Source organism: Phoca vitulina, unplaced genomic scaffold (assembly GCF_004348235.1).
Source record: "Phoca vitulina isolate PV1807 unplaced genomic scaffold, GSC_HSeal_1.0 scaffold38, whole genome shotgun sequence".
Lineage (NCBI taxonomy): Eukaryota > Metazoa > Chordata > Mammalia > Carnivora > Phocidae > Phoca > Phoca vitulina.
Window position 1 is genome coordinate 14,308,386 of NW_022589741.1, and position 13,807 is coordinate 14,322,192.

Sequence of the window (13,807 nt, forward strand, 5' to 3'; positions counted from 1 at the left end):
AAGCAATGTGGAAATCCATATACATTTATCCAGTATAAACTAATTTTATCCATTATTGGCTTCCAGACTCCCTCCTTCTAAGGAAACTCCTCAGTAAAGATAAAATATATAACCATCTGTTTTTTGGTACTTGCTGTGTAAAATGTTTAGATTTGTATATAAGCAAATTATATAATTGATAATTCTTTATTACTAAAGGTTATTTACAAATGTGTTTAAGGCACAATAAAAAATAAATTACAATACAAAAGTTATCTTTAGGAAGAAGACACTGAACAACAGGGTCATATTAACCCCTGAATATTTAGCCAAGACACAAGCTACAAGTTTTACTGGAAAAGACTTTCCATGAGTTTTTAACCACTTGTTCATTACACTTACGGAACATCATCCAGGCCATCTGTTTGAAAAAATATGTTATTTTCAAAGGCTGAATTATGGAAAAAAATAGAAAATGTGAGTTAAAGGTAATATAGACCTTTAAATCTAACTTTTAGTTTTAAAACTAAGTATTAAGACTACTTTTTTAGTGTAAAAGACAAAATGAGACAGGTATGGAATGAATCAGAATCAAGGTTCATATGTAAATTGTACCAACTATTTTAAAATACCCGAAAAAAATATCAAAGTTCAGCATCTTTAAATACAGGTAACTATTTGAAAATTCCAGTTTGTTAAAAGAAAGAACATCTTTGGCCCAGTCAGTAAAAACTGAAAATATTAGACTATAAAGATGGGGGAGAGGGAGCAACTAAACCTTCAGATGTTTTGTACATTTTGAACAAATGCTGCTATAGCTTAAGTTTGGAAAGACAATGGGAGATTAAACACTTTAAAAAGCACTCTTCTTTCCATAGCCCACTTATAAAGTTTGCTTTCTCTACTAGTATAAGGGAAAAAACGAACAAAGTTGGTTTCATATTATTAGTTTTGGTATTTCTTTGCCCCATACCAAATCCTCCCTCCCACAAAGTAAGCAAGTAAATTAAAGCAAAAATAAGATAAAGAAAAGGAAAAAAAATAAATAATATCATCCAGTTCTCAGAGCTTTATATAACACTGTACAAAATTATCATCATATAGGGTTGATTTTTTTCACCAGCCCTAAATTTTTACAGTTGTAATGTACTATTTCAGAATCCTTCCATGTAACTGCTTAATGATTCCAGTCTGCAAGTGAACTTAGATTTTGTTCTGTTGTTATAGATAACTGAATAGTAAGCTAAACAGTATTCACCGCTCATGAAAAACCTGCACTTTTGGTTGTTTTTCACAACACAGAAAAAAAAGGGCGACAAGTGATTCATCCTGGGGTGGCATTTGTCAATCTACAAGCATTTATAAACTTTTCTAGCTACTCTGTGATTTAGATTTGTGCTATTATAAAACTTGGATCAACAAAACAAAAAATGAACATTATCTAGGATACTGAAAAAAATTCAATAAAACAAGATGTGTCCCATACTTAAGGACAGCCAGGAAAAAATCAAACTGTTCTTTTAACAGTTTGAATTTAAGATTTACTGTTAATCAATCAAAAACAGCTGGGAGAATTAGCTCACTTTTAATTAAGAGTGAGAAGGAAAGAGTAAACACATTAACTTAAGTAGCAAAAGTGCTACTCTAAAGAAACTAGTATGTTAAAGGAAACGTCATGACAGACAAATTGGCTCTCATCTCATTTGATACCAATGTATGTGTGTACAATTAATAATCCACAAGGAGTGTTTAAGGGCAAAAATGTACCTTCTTAGTATAAAAGGCTAATAATGGGCATTTGAAAAATATTTGCACTTTGAAATTAAATAAAACCTTAGTAATAGACTGTGTGTGAGTTTGTTGGTATCTGCTCAAGAGGGCCTTTGCCAGCTCCAGAGAGATGTTGCTCATCTAGATGGTTATGTACTGCAGAGCTGCTTGGAAGACAGGTCACAACTGGAAAAGCCAAAGAAAAGCTTCCATCAACTTCAGCTTATCCTAAATTTCTTGTTCTTGGGAATCTTCAGCTTTCTGAAATACAAAAGTTTAAATGGATAATGCATTTGGGAAGAGTGCATAGAGATACCTGGAATTATGAATTACATATATATTATTAGATATGTTCACCACTGTGAAGGAAAATATTCTTAATGGACTTGTTCTCCTCCTAATTCAACTTTTAAAAGATGTTTCCTGATCCTTGTTACATAGTTCTCAGTGTCAATTTCCTTAATTCATAGCCTCTGCCTTGCATGGACACTTGGATGATCCATAGCTCACTCACACACATGCATGCCTTCTCTCTCTCTCTCTCTCTCTCTCCTGCTCTCTCTCTCTCTCCCCTTTTATTATAAACAAAATCAAGCACACAGAAAAGTAGAAAAGACAGTGTATAGAATTCACCCATTACCTAATTTTAAAGCATTTTTTGTATTATTTGCCATATATTTATTTGGTTTTTAATTTGTTATATATAAATACATATATAAATTTATATGTAATAAATGTATATTATATATAAATGTATATTTAAGATAGGGACATTCTCTTCTATAACCACAAAATCTTTATTATACCTAATAAAAATTAACAGTAATTCCCTAATATTATCCATTTTCCAAAATTTTCATATTCAAGACTCCCAACTGCCCTCCCCACCAAAATCTTCTTACAACTAGTTTGTTAAAACTAGTATCCATCCAGTGAGGACATCCAGTCACATTGCACTCGATTGTGTTAGTTCCTTAAATTTCTTTTCATTTCCATCTTTATTTTCCATGACCCTGACTTGTTAGAGAATCTGCTTGGCTTTAAAAAGACAATAGCCCTTGGTAAAATCTCTCTCTGATACTAGATTCTTCTGGGTTTACAACAGAATCATTTCTCTCCGTATTCTATTTTATAAATCCTTGAGGGCTTTCCCTGAAGCTTTAGTTTACAAAAATGTGACTCTTTTTGCAAATAATAATAGTGGACCTGCTTCGGAGAATAGGAAAAATTCTGATCATATGAAAAATAAATCATCCTACCCTTTAAGCATAATAAACCTGAAAACTAGAAAAATAAAACTACACACTACTAAAATTAGATTCATAGTCCCAATAACTAGATGAAAGGAGTTGAAATCAATTCCAAGTAGTATGAAAGTTCCGCCAAAATGTCAGACATACCCAGTGAGTTATTCTCTTGATGCCACAACTGGTTTACAATAAAATAAAACAAGCAGATATTGCTTCTTTCATTTAAAAAAATAAAGATTTATTTACATGTTGAAAGTGAATTTATTATTCTTGGTCATGGTAAACATAACCACCAAGCCTCAAATAATCTTAGAATTCTCCCATCTTCCATGGCAGTAGGGTCTCACTGCCTCATCCTTTGCACAAAACACACTCAAAGAGGAAGCTGTACATAACACTAATAGAAGACTTCTACCTCCCCGACCCAGCTCCTCTAATTTCATGTAGAAGTCCTAAAATCTGGGAGATCCACATTAGAGATGGGCCAGACAAGAAAGCTAAGGAAAGAAATCAACTCATTTATGAGCCTCACCATCTAAGAATGTTAGTCTGTGTCTTCTAAATAAATGGAGACCTTTTTTTCTTGGTTGAGCCTTTCCTCTTCTTTTCTGTAACAAAGAAGTAGAAACCAATGTCAGGTGAAAATGACAAGAAGCAAGGGAGGTAAATCTTAGAAAGAAAGCTTTGGGCGATGTATTTTCTCCCGTATTTTGGGAAGCATTAAATGCATCTGGGAATAGATCCAAGCTTACAGAGAGCTAAACCACCAGTGCCATCTATCTAATAATACACATGCCTCCACATGACCCTGGGTCTCTGAACCTCTACATGCTTCAGAATACTTTTATTTTTTTTTTATTTTTTATTTTTTTTAAAGATTTTATTTATTTATTTGACACAGAGAGAGAAAGGGAACACAAGTAGACAGAGCAGCAGGCAGAGGGAGAGGGAGAAACAGGTTCCCCACTGAGGAAGGAGCCTGATGTGGGGCTCGATCCCAGGACCCTGGAATCATGACCTGAGCCGAAGGCAGCCATTTAACTGACTGAGCCACCCAGGCGCTCCCAGAATACTTTTAGATGGGGATACAATGTGGGAACCTGAAGGAGTTAAAGCAGACACCTTAGTTTATCATTAGTTCCAGCCTCTAATCCCACTCCTTATTCAGAAAAGAAAAAAGAAAAAAAATCTGCGTTGACCTAGAAGCCATCTTTATTGCTTTGTAGTCAAACCCTAACATCAGAGTTGGGTTCATTGGGCTTCTTAAAATCAATTCTATTTACTTCAGTAAATATTTCTTGAGGAAAGGAAACAAATGGTGCTGGGACAACTGAAAAACTGCAGGTGCAAAAGAATGAATTTGGACTCCTACTTCACTCCATATACAAAAATTAACTCAAAATCAATCAAAGACCTACTGGAAGAGTTAAAACTGTAAAGCTCTTAGAAGAAAACAAGCATAAATCTTCACGACCTTGAGTGAGGCAGTGGTTTCTTAGATATGACACCAACAGCAGAAGCAACAAAAGAAAAAATCGATGAATTGGACTTCATCAAAATTAAGAAGTTCTGTGCTTCAAAGAACATGAAGAAGAAAGTGAAAAGGCAACCCACAAAAGACAACCCAACTTGTAAATGGGCAAAATATTTGAATAGATAGGTCTCCAAATAAGATATGCAAATGCCGGGACACCTGGGTGGCTCAGTCGGTTAAGCGTCTGCCTTCAGCTCAGGTCGTGATCCCAGAGTCCTGGGATCGAGTCCCACATCAGGTTCCCTGCTCAGCAGGAAGCCTGCTTCTCCCTCTCCCACTCCCCCTGCTTGTGCTCTCTCTCTCTCTGACAAATAAATAAAAATATTAAAAAAAAAAGATATGCAAATGGCCAATAAACACATGGAAGGATGCCCAACATCATTAGTCATTAGGAAAAGGCAAATCAAAACCTCAGTGAGATGCCACTCCACGCCCACTAGGTGGCTATAATCAAAAGGTCAGGGCGCCTGGGTGGCTCAGTTGGTTGGGCGACTGCCTTCGGCTCAGGTCATGATCCTGCAGTCCCTGGATCGAGTCCCGCATCGGGCTCCCTGCTCGGCAGGGAGTCTGCTTCTCCCTCTGACTCTCCCCGCTCATGTGCTCTCTTTCTCATTCTCTCTCTCTCAAATAAATAAATAAATAAAATCTTTAAAAAAAAAAATAAAAAATAAAAATAAAAAAAAAGGTCAGACAACAAGTGTTGTCAAGGATATGGACAAATTAGAAGCTCATATGTTGCTGGTGGGAGTATACAATGGTGTAGCTATTTTGGAAAACAGTCTGGCAATTCCTCAAAAAGGTAAAAATAGAGTAACCATATGTTCCAATAATTCCACTCCTAGGTATATACCCAGGACAGTTGAAAACATATGTCTACACAAAAATTTATAAATAAATGTTCATAGCAGCATTAGTCATATTGGCCAAAAAGTAGAGAAAATCTAAACGTCCATCAATTGAATGGATAAACAAAACGTGGTATGTACATGCAATGGAATATTATACAGCCATAAAAAGGAATGAAGTACTACTATACACTCTACATGGATGAACTTCGAAAATACTATACTAAAGTCAAAGAAGCAGACATACAAGGCCACACTGTATGATTATCCATTTATATGAAATGTCCAGAATAGGTGTAGAAATGCTGGCCATACTGACTCCATCTTTGACCCACCATCTTGTTGTAGTCTGCTTGATGACCTCTTCAGGGCTACATGTTCTAGAGTATTGTATCAGATGCAATGTAAAAGATAAATGTTCAAACTCCACAGTCACATTCCAAAACCAGAATGTCCAGGGAGCCTATTCTGGATTTCAATGGGCCCATTAAGATACTGGTGCAGATAACATAGTTTTCTGCAGAGCCAAGGTGGTGCCAGAAGGTCTGTTAAACGTTAGCGATCAATCACGTGTATGCGAACACGCCCCCACACATCCTGCTCCTTTAAAACCAGCAAACTAGGGGCGCCTGGGTGGCTCAGTTGGTTAAGTGTCTGCCTTGTGCTCGGGTCATGATCCCAGGGTCCTGCTTCTCCCTCTCCCTCTGCCTACTGCTCTGCCTATTTGTGCTCTCTCTGTCAAATAAATAAATAGACAAATAAAACCATCAAACTAAAACATGGGACTTCGGAGGTGACTAGCTGTGCTGCTGTCCAGATGGCAGTCCTCTTGATCCTCCCTGTCAGTAAGTCACTCAGCATAAAACTCTGTGTATTCTGTATGGAGTTGCCTACTTCCTTTTCGTTTCAAAGTGCCTTCTCAGTTTGGGGGCACTTTACGTTCTCCTCACCTTTGAACAATAGGCAAATCCATAGAGACAGAAAGATTAGTAGTTGTCAGGGGCAGGTGGGAGGCAACAATGGTGATGGCTAAAGGGCATGGAGTTTCTTCTGGAGGAGATGAAAATTCTGGAATCAGTGGTGATGGTCACACAACTTTGCGCACATTAAAAAGGTGAATGTTTATGGTAGGTAAATTTCATCTCAAAAAATATACATATTTATTGAGCACCTTCTATCAGCATGGCTGACTTTCCTAGGCACTGATTAGTGGCGCCCCTGCTGACTGCCCAGTGGTCCTTACAAATGTACACTTTACATTAAAAGTAAAGGAATGTCCGGGGCGCCTGGGTGGCTCAGTTGGTTGAGCGACTGCCTTTGGCTCAGGTCATGATCCTGGAGTCCCGGGATCGAGTCCCATCGGGCTCCCTGTTTGGCGGGGAGTCTGCTTCTCCCTCTGACCATCCCCCCTCTCATGCTCTCTCTCTCTAATAAGTAAATAAAATTTTTAAAAAATCAAAAAAATAAATAAATAAAAGTAAAGGAATGTCCTAGAAAAGTTTTATATAAGCAGATTCTGATAATATCAAATCCTCCATAATAAAGCCTATAATGAAATCTTCTGTGAAATTAATTAAGAAAGCTTTTCTAAAGTTACTAAATCACACCCTAATTTATCCATCCTGTGAATTTGAATTCTTTCACAAGACTTACTCAGAGTGAAGAACATCTGTTCAACAATCATTTAGCCCAAGTGTAAAATACCAAGAATCATGATAAAAGAGTATTAGAAGAAGACTTCCCAGAACTGCCCAGCCTTACGGTTTTATCTCCACCACTTTATGAGCTCTCTCAGCCCAGCGCTTCTTCCGGAAATGCTGGACGAGGACCACCACGATTACTATGATGACCATCAGTGCACAAGCAGAGCCAATGGCCAGGGCCAGGAAGTAGATCTCAGAGAAGCGGACTGTAAGGAAGAAAAGTGGATCTCATGTTTCTAAAAAGAGAAGGGACGTGATGAAATCTAAAGCGAGAAGAAGGATGTATTTTCATCATTAAATGGAATCTTCCTTTCTCCTACCGTATTACCTTGTGAACTCTAGGAGCAATAAGAAAGCTACACAGACTACTTTAGTGGTTCTCAAACTACGGTCCCAGGAGTAGCAGCAACACTCTTAAGAACTCTGAAATGCAAATTATCAGGCGCCTCCAGAATGGCAGGGGCCCGGCCATCTGTTTTAACCTGTCCTCCAGGTGATTCTGATGCAGGCTGAAACTTGGAGAATTACTGAGCCAGTTGAACCACCTCGTGGGGTAAGGTTATTGCTGACCTCATCAAACCCAGCGCCCAAACTGTTTCTCCTCAATTCCCTCTCACCTCTGGCATTCAGTCAGTCATTTATTCCAATTTATTAAGGGCCTACTATGTTCAGACATTGCAGTGGAAATACAAAGCCAAAAAAGATATTACCTTCAAGGAACTCATGCCCACCGGGAAGATAGGCAAGTAAATCAGTAACTATAGTCTAGTAGATAAAATGAAACAAGAGGGAACCTAGAGGGAAAGGTCCCTAAACCAGGCAGAATCTGGGAAGCCTGGGTCCCTTGTCTTTTAGTCAGATTTCTGATTTAAACTTAAGTAAACCCAGGGCTCCTGAGTGGTTCTGTCGGTTAAGCATTTGCCTTCGGCTCAGGTCATGATCTCAGGGGTCCTGGGATCGAGCCCCGAGTCCCTGCTCAGCGGAGAGTCTGCTTCTCCGTCTCCCTCTGTGCTCTCTCTCAAATAAATAAATAAAATCATTTTTAAAAAAAATTAAATAAAGGGACGCCTGGGTGGCTCAGTCGGTTAAGCGTCTGCCTTCGGCTCAGGTCATGATCCCAGGGTCCTGGGATCGAGTCCTGCATTGGGCTCCTTGCTTGGTGGAGAGCCTGCTTCTCCCTCTCCCTCTGCCTGCCGCTCCCCCTGCTTGTGCTCTCTCTCTCTGACAAAAAAATAAATAAAATCTTTAAAAAAAGAAAAATTAAATAAATAAACTTCAGTAAACCCTCAGAGCCAGAAAAGACATTAGAGAAATGTCTAGCCCAGGAGTTCCCAGCCTGGAGTCTGTGAAGGAGGACAGGGATAGAGGGGAGCCATAAGCCCACAAACTCCATGTCATTTTGTGTGTCTGTGTACATTTTTGTGGGAAGCAGAGACGTGGCTTTCACTAGATTCTCAGAGTAGTGATCACAGTATGTGTAAGAACCATGTGTTCTTGTCTAACCTGTTCATGCAGGTTAGCTGCAGATGAATTCAGAAACTGAGGTCCCAGGACATTCCAATACGTCTTTCGGTACTCAAATGACTTCTCCAAGGTCACACAGCCCTATTGATGGGGCCCCCGAAGGATGATACTAGGAATGAAAGGAGGAAATCCTACCACTTTACAGGCTTATACATTTTGGGTAGTAATATTATGTGTTGGTTAAGAGCACGCACCAGAGAGAGTTAGATCAAAATATTAGCTCCACCATTTACTAGCTGTGTGATTTGGGGTAACTAATTTATTTGAGCCTCAGATTCTTCAGGGTATTAAATAGGGGTAACAATATCCATTTCTTGAGTTCTTATTTAAAAAATTCTATTCCTGGGGGCGCCTGGCTGGCTCAGTGAGAAGAGCACAGGACTCTTGATCTCAGGGTTGTGAGTTCGGGCCCCACATTGGGCGTAGAGATCACTAAAAATAAATAAATAAAGTAAAAAAAAAAATTTCGTGTAAATTTTCCATGCTGTGCCAGCACATAATAAATACTCAATATGTGGTAGCTATTATAATTTTCAATGCAAACAAATATTTTTTTCAGTGCAAGTCGAGAGTTTGGGGAATTTTTACATCTATTATCTCATTTTATCTTCACCATAATCCTTGCTATATTATTCTCACTGTAAGGAGAGAAAAAAAGATTTATTGACAGTTGTTAAATGATAACAGTGGCTCAAACCCAGATTTACAACTCAGAAGTTTTATGGTCTTTGCTTTTCGTTATCTGGCAGTTTCCAGGTTTGCCTTTACCGGATTGCAAGCAATACGGTACCTTCGTTTAGAGTACAGCTTTGGAGTCAAAGATGCTTGGGTTTGAGTTCTAAACGATTCCATGTATCAGCTCCATGAATTTGGACAAGTGACTTAATCTCTGTGAGCCTCAGTTTCCTCATTAGTAAAATGTGGAGCACTAAGAGCACAATAAGCTGATGTGATATATAAAGATTAATGTATGCAAAGCCCCCGGCATGTGGGAGTACTTAATAAAGGAGAGCTGTTGTTATTGGTATCTGCCGCCTAGGGTGGTTGTGTGAGTTAAATGAGCTAGTACGGGTCAAGTGCGGGACACTGCCTGACACAGAGTAGGTACTCAATAATATCTGGTGAATAAATGAGTGAATGAATGGATCTATTGTTAGTCTTTTATCAGAGAATTGCTTCCTCTCTCTTTTCCAATCTCAATGCCATTTCTGTAACAGATTCCCTGGTCCGTTTGCTTAACTTCGTGTTTCTTGCCACAGCCAAACAAAGCCCTTCTCTTTTTTACCCCGCCACTCTTCAGTCTCCCTCTGTGGATTGCGGATCTGAAGGGCTAGCCCTGCTCTCTACCCTTTCAGCCATCACAAAAGATTACCCCTCTCTTTTCTACAAGCTCTTACGTTTCCCCAAACCGTTTTCCCCTGCCCGACCTACCAGTGTGCACGACGCTGAGCCGAATCTCCCCTATCAGCCCATCAACGTCAGGTGGGTTCTTCACCTGGCAGGTGTATGTCCCGTTGTCATTAAACTGCAGCTTCCACAGGATGATGGAGACATCGTACCGCTCAGGGTTCCCGTCCCAGACCACCCGATCCTTGAAACGCCCACTCATGGGTTTGAAGGGATCCACATGGTAGTAGAATACCTAGAAGGGAGAAGTGGCCAAAGGTCTTCTTCAGTACGTGGGCAAGGAGGCCGAGATGGAGGGAGCCAGCCTCACTGCCCCATCTGCAGCTCTCCCCCAAGAACCTCTTGCTCTCCCGTTGATGGACCTCTCAGTTCTGTCTGTCTCTGTCCCAAGAATTGTTTCTCAGCTTTGCCCTGTACTTGTTGCTAAGAAAAGCACAGGAAGGGCAAAGAGAAACAGACTGGCTTATTTTCCCAACCAAGAGTCTCCCGGCCAATGACAACAATCTACTTACAAACTGCTCAGGCCCCCCATCTCGAGGCCGGAAGTTCCAGGTCACTGTCAGAGCATCACCCACAGGGGCAAAGCTGGAGAAAGTGCATTTTAGCCGAACATCTGTCCCATTGACAGCCTCTAGCACTTGGGAGGTGTAAATTTCCACTGCAGCTATCAGCTCAAGGGCTGCCGCAAAGAAAAGGAAAAGGGAAGATGTGGATTGAGACAATTTCTGCGGACACTGCTAAAATAAATGTCTGAGTGCGGCACGAGACCGAATTGAGATGCCCCAGCTCTCAGACTTACTTCATCCTGAGTCTGCATACTCCCACCTACATGCACCTGTGGCCTTCCCATGCCACAGAACTAAAAATACCACCCAGCGAGCCTTCTTAGTGCTCACTTTCGCCACGGCACCATACCCCAGCCTCACGGTACCCACTGCAAACTGTTCTAGCAAACTGCAGACGTTGGCAAATAAAATTGAAAGCAGAAACAAATCAAAACTAATCATAACATGAATTAGACATGTATTCAGATTAAGCATTATGTATTGTGTGTATCGTGGTCCCCTCTAAGTTGTCCAGAAAGGGTCCTTGTTAGGTCATGATTTCATACTGTTCCTAGTCTTCTGCAGAAATTGAATTCGTCAACCCAGGCCAGCTTCTGCTTGCACGCCTGGAACCTCTATACCACGTGGCATTTTTTTTACCGTGATATTTACATTGAGAACTTGCACGTTGGGCCAGTTTCAAAATTATGGGGGGGGGGGGGTGTGCTCTCTCCTGAAATTCTCAACTTTTCCAGGGCTACTGCAAGTCCCAGACAAGACCCACACACAGAAATCCCAGTGCCAAGTCCTGCCTGCAGTGGGAGGTTGAGAGTAGCCACACGGAAAAAGAAACAAACAAAAAAGGGTTTGTAACCTGAGATTAGAAAGCCCTCTCTGTGCCCGAATCACTAGCAGCTGAAACACACCTAAACCTGTTTGTCCGAAATCAGTTCTCCAAAAACAACCCACCAACTTCAGTTTCAAAGTAAAGTCAAAACCAGAACGGACCGTCACTGTGGCTCAGGCTCCCCAACAGAACTCTGGCGACTTGGGAGACACTTGGCTAACTCTGGGGGGGAAGGCAGGGAAGGAGCGAACGCCGAGAGAAGCCCGCCAGCCCTTACCTGTGAGCTGTATGCCAAGGAGAAGCAGCCCAGCACACGAAGGGCTCTTGCCATACATGAGGGAACCCAGCCCTGGCCCCGGAGACCAGACCGGGCAGACCGAGGGCTCCAGCTCCCAGCCAAGGCCACGCCGGTAAGGACGAGCGCCGCGTTTTCCCCGAGAGAAGAGCCAGTCCCTCACCTACTGGGAAGCTGAGCACCAGTGCCTGTGACTCATCCCGGCTCTGCTGGTGCACTTCGCTGGAATGAAAGGTGGGGCCTCAGCTGCCTACTGCCCTCCTCCCTTTGCTCCCTTTCCTCCCTTTCCTCCCTCCCGCCCTCTATGCTACAAGCAGTTTGCACTTAGTTCCAAGCCCTGCAGTCTGCTCTCTAGGTCCCAGTCCGTCTGATGGGGCTCTGGCTTCTGGATGGCCTCAGAGACAGCCAGAGGAGCTGGTACCAGCCTGGAACGGCCCAGCAGCTTTGGGTTTGGCCCCCCGCACACACTGTTGTTTTCTAAGCAGGCTTCTCGCTGGCCTGGGAAGTGAATGTTGAAATCTCCTCGCAGTGACTCCGCTTCCCAAAGCACCTCCCTGGGGCCACAGGAGCCTAGACCGGATTCACACGACTCCAAAACAATCCGAATGTCTCAAGACCCGCTCCGGACAAAAAGTCCTACAGCCTATACCCTCAGTTTTTAGTTAAATGTTACCCACATGCATCTCTGCGCCTTTCCTAGCTTGTAGCTTTCTCCTGACACACCCCTGAAATAAACGGACCCAAACAAATCTCGATGTTTAATGACCCCTTCACTTTGAAGAACTTTAAGAAGAAGCAGGACATCGTCCCTGCTCATTTAACCTACTATCTCAATCCAGTTCACCTCCCCAATATTCCCATGAAGCGTTCCCATTTTTCCAGAGAGGATACTAAGAGCCCAGAGAAGGTAAGTGATTTGCCCAAGGTTGCACAGCCAACAGGTCGTAAAACTGGAACTTTTCTGACTCTTAAGTCTAATGCTCTTGCCGCAAAATTACACCCAAAGTGAACCATGGACCCAGAGGACTCTCAAGGAAAAGGTTTTCATAATAACTTTTCTGTGCCTCAGATTTCATCTGCCATTTTTAGGGCGGCCATCTGTCCGGAAAAATCTGAAGAGCTGAGGAATTTAAATGAGAAAAGGTGCCTCCTTGTCTGGAAAGAGGGTGGCTAATTGTACGAGATTAACAAAGCAGCGTTGAGAAGCAGCAGAAGACAAAGGAAGATTACACCTGAAGTTAAGAAGTAGGCTTGAGCAGGAGTCTAACCCTCAACAGAAACGAATTGCCCTAATCCCCGGATTAGCAACCTAGAAACTCTGGTGATTCCTGACATCTCCTCATTAAACCCTGGAATGGAGAAGTGGCCAGAAAAGGGAGGAAGGGTCAGGCTGACTGGAAAAGGTAAAACTTCATAAAGACGGAAGAAAATTCCACCAAGGGAGAGGCAGATTACAGAAGTGGAAAAGAAAAGCCAAAAAGAAAAGAAAAGCAGCAGGAGAAAGATGTCATGATCATGTGGGGAAAAGAAAGAAAAGAAAAGAGAGGAGGGAGGGAGAAAGAAGAAAGAAAGAAAGAAAGAAAGAAAGAAAGAAAGAAAGAAAGAAAGAAAGAAAGAAAGAAAGAAAGAAAGAAAGAAAAGGAAGAGGAAAGAAAGAAAGAAAAGGAAGAGGAAAGAAAAAAAGGGAGGAGGGAGGGAGAAAAGGAAGGAAGGAAAGAAAGAAAGAAAGAAAGAAAGAAAGAAAGAAAGAAAGAAAGAAAGAAAGAAAAGGAAGGAAGAGGAAAGAAAAGAAAAAGGGAGGAGGAGGGAGGGAGAGAGAGAGAGAAAGAAGGAAAGAAAGAAAGAAGAAAGAAAGAAAGAAAAAGAAAAACGGTAAACAACAAAAAACAGTTGTTAGAACAGAGAAACCCAGGGGCCCCCCCAAATGAAGACCAGCAGTGTCCTAGCAAGAATGTTTTCTTAAGGTGGGTGTTCCTGAAAACAGAGTGGCTCCTTTGTCAGCGTCTAGGTCAGAGATCCACCTAAACTTCAGCAGGCTGGGGGAAATCTTCAAAATGGTGACGGGATAAAATAGAGCCTCTCTGGTATGTAGGTCTGCCTCGTGCAGC

At 41.4% G+C, this 13,807-nt stretch overlaps 1 protein-coding gene across 1 annotated transcript; it reads right to left on the reverse strand.

Annotated features, from left to right (window-relative positions):
* Nucleotides 1-177: 177 nt before the first annotated feature.
* On the reverse strand, nucleotides 178-12,083 carry MPZL2 (myelin protein zero like 2). The gene is made up of 6 exons (XM_032428009.1): nucleotides 11,682-12,083; nucleotides 10,525-10,691; nucleotides 10,037-10,247; nucleotides 7,140-7,287; nucleotides 3,532-3,607; nucleotides 178-2,010 (listed from the first exon to the last, which is right to left on the reverse strand). The coding sequence occupies exons 1-5, from the start codon at nucleotides 11,737-11,739 to the stop codon at nucleotides 3,544-3,546; spliced, it is 648 nt and encodes a 215-aa protein (XP_032283900.1). The 5' UTR covers nucleotides 11,740-12,083; the 3' UTR covers nucleotides 178-2,010; nucleotides 3,532-3,543.
* Nucleotides 12,084-13,807: the final 1,724 nt, after the last annotated feature.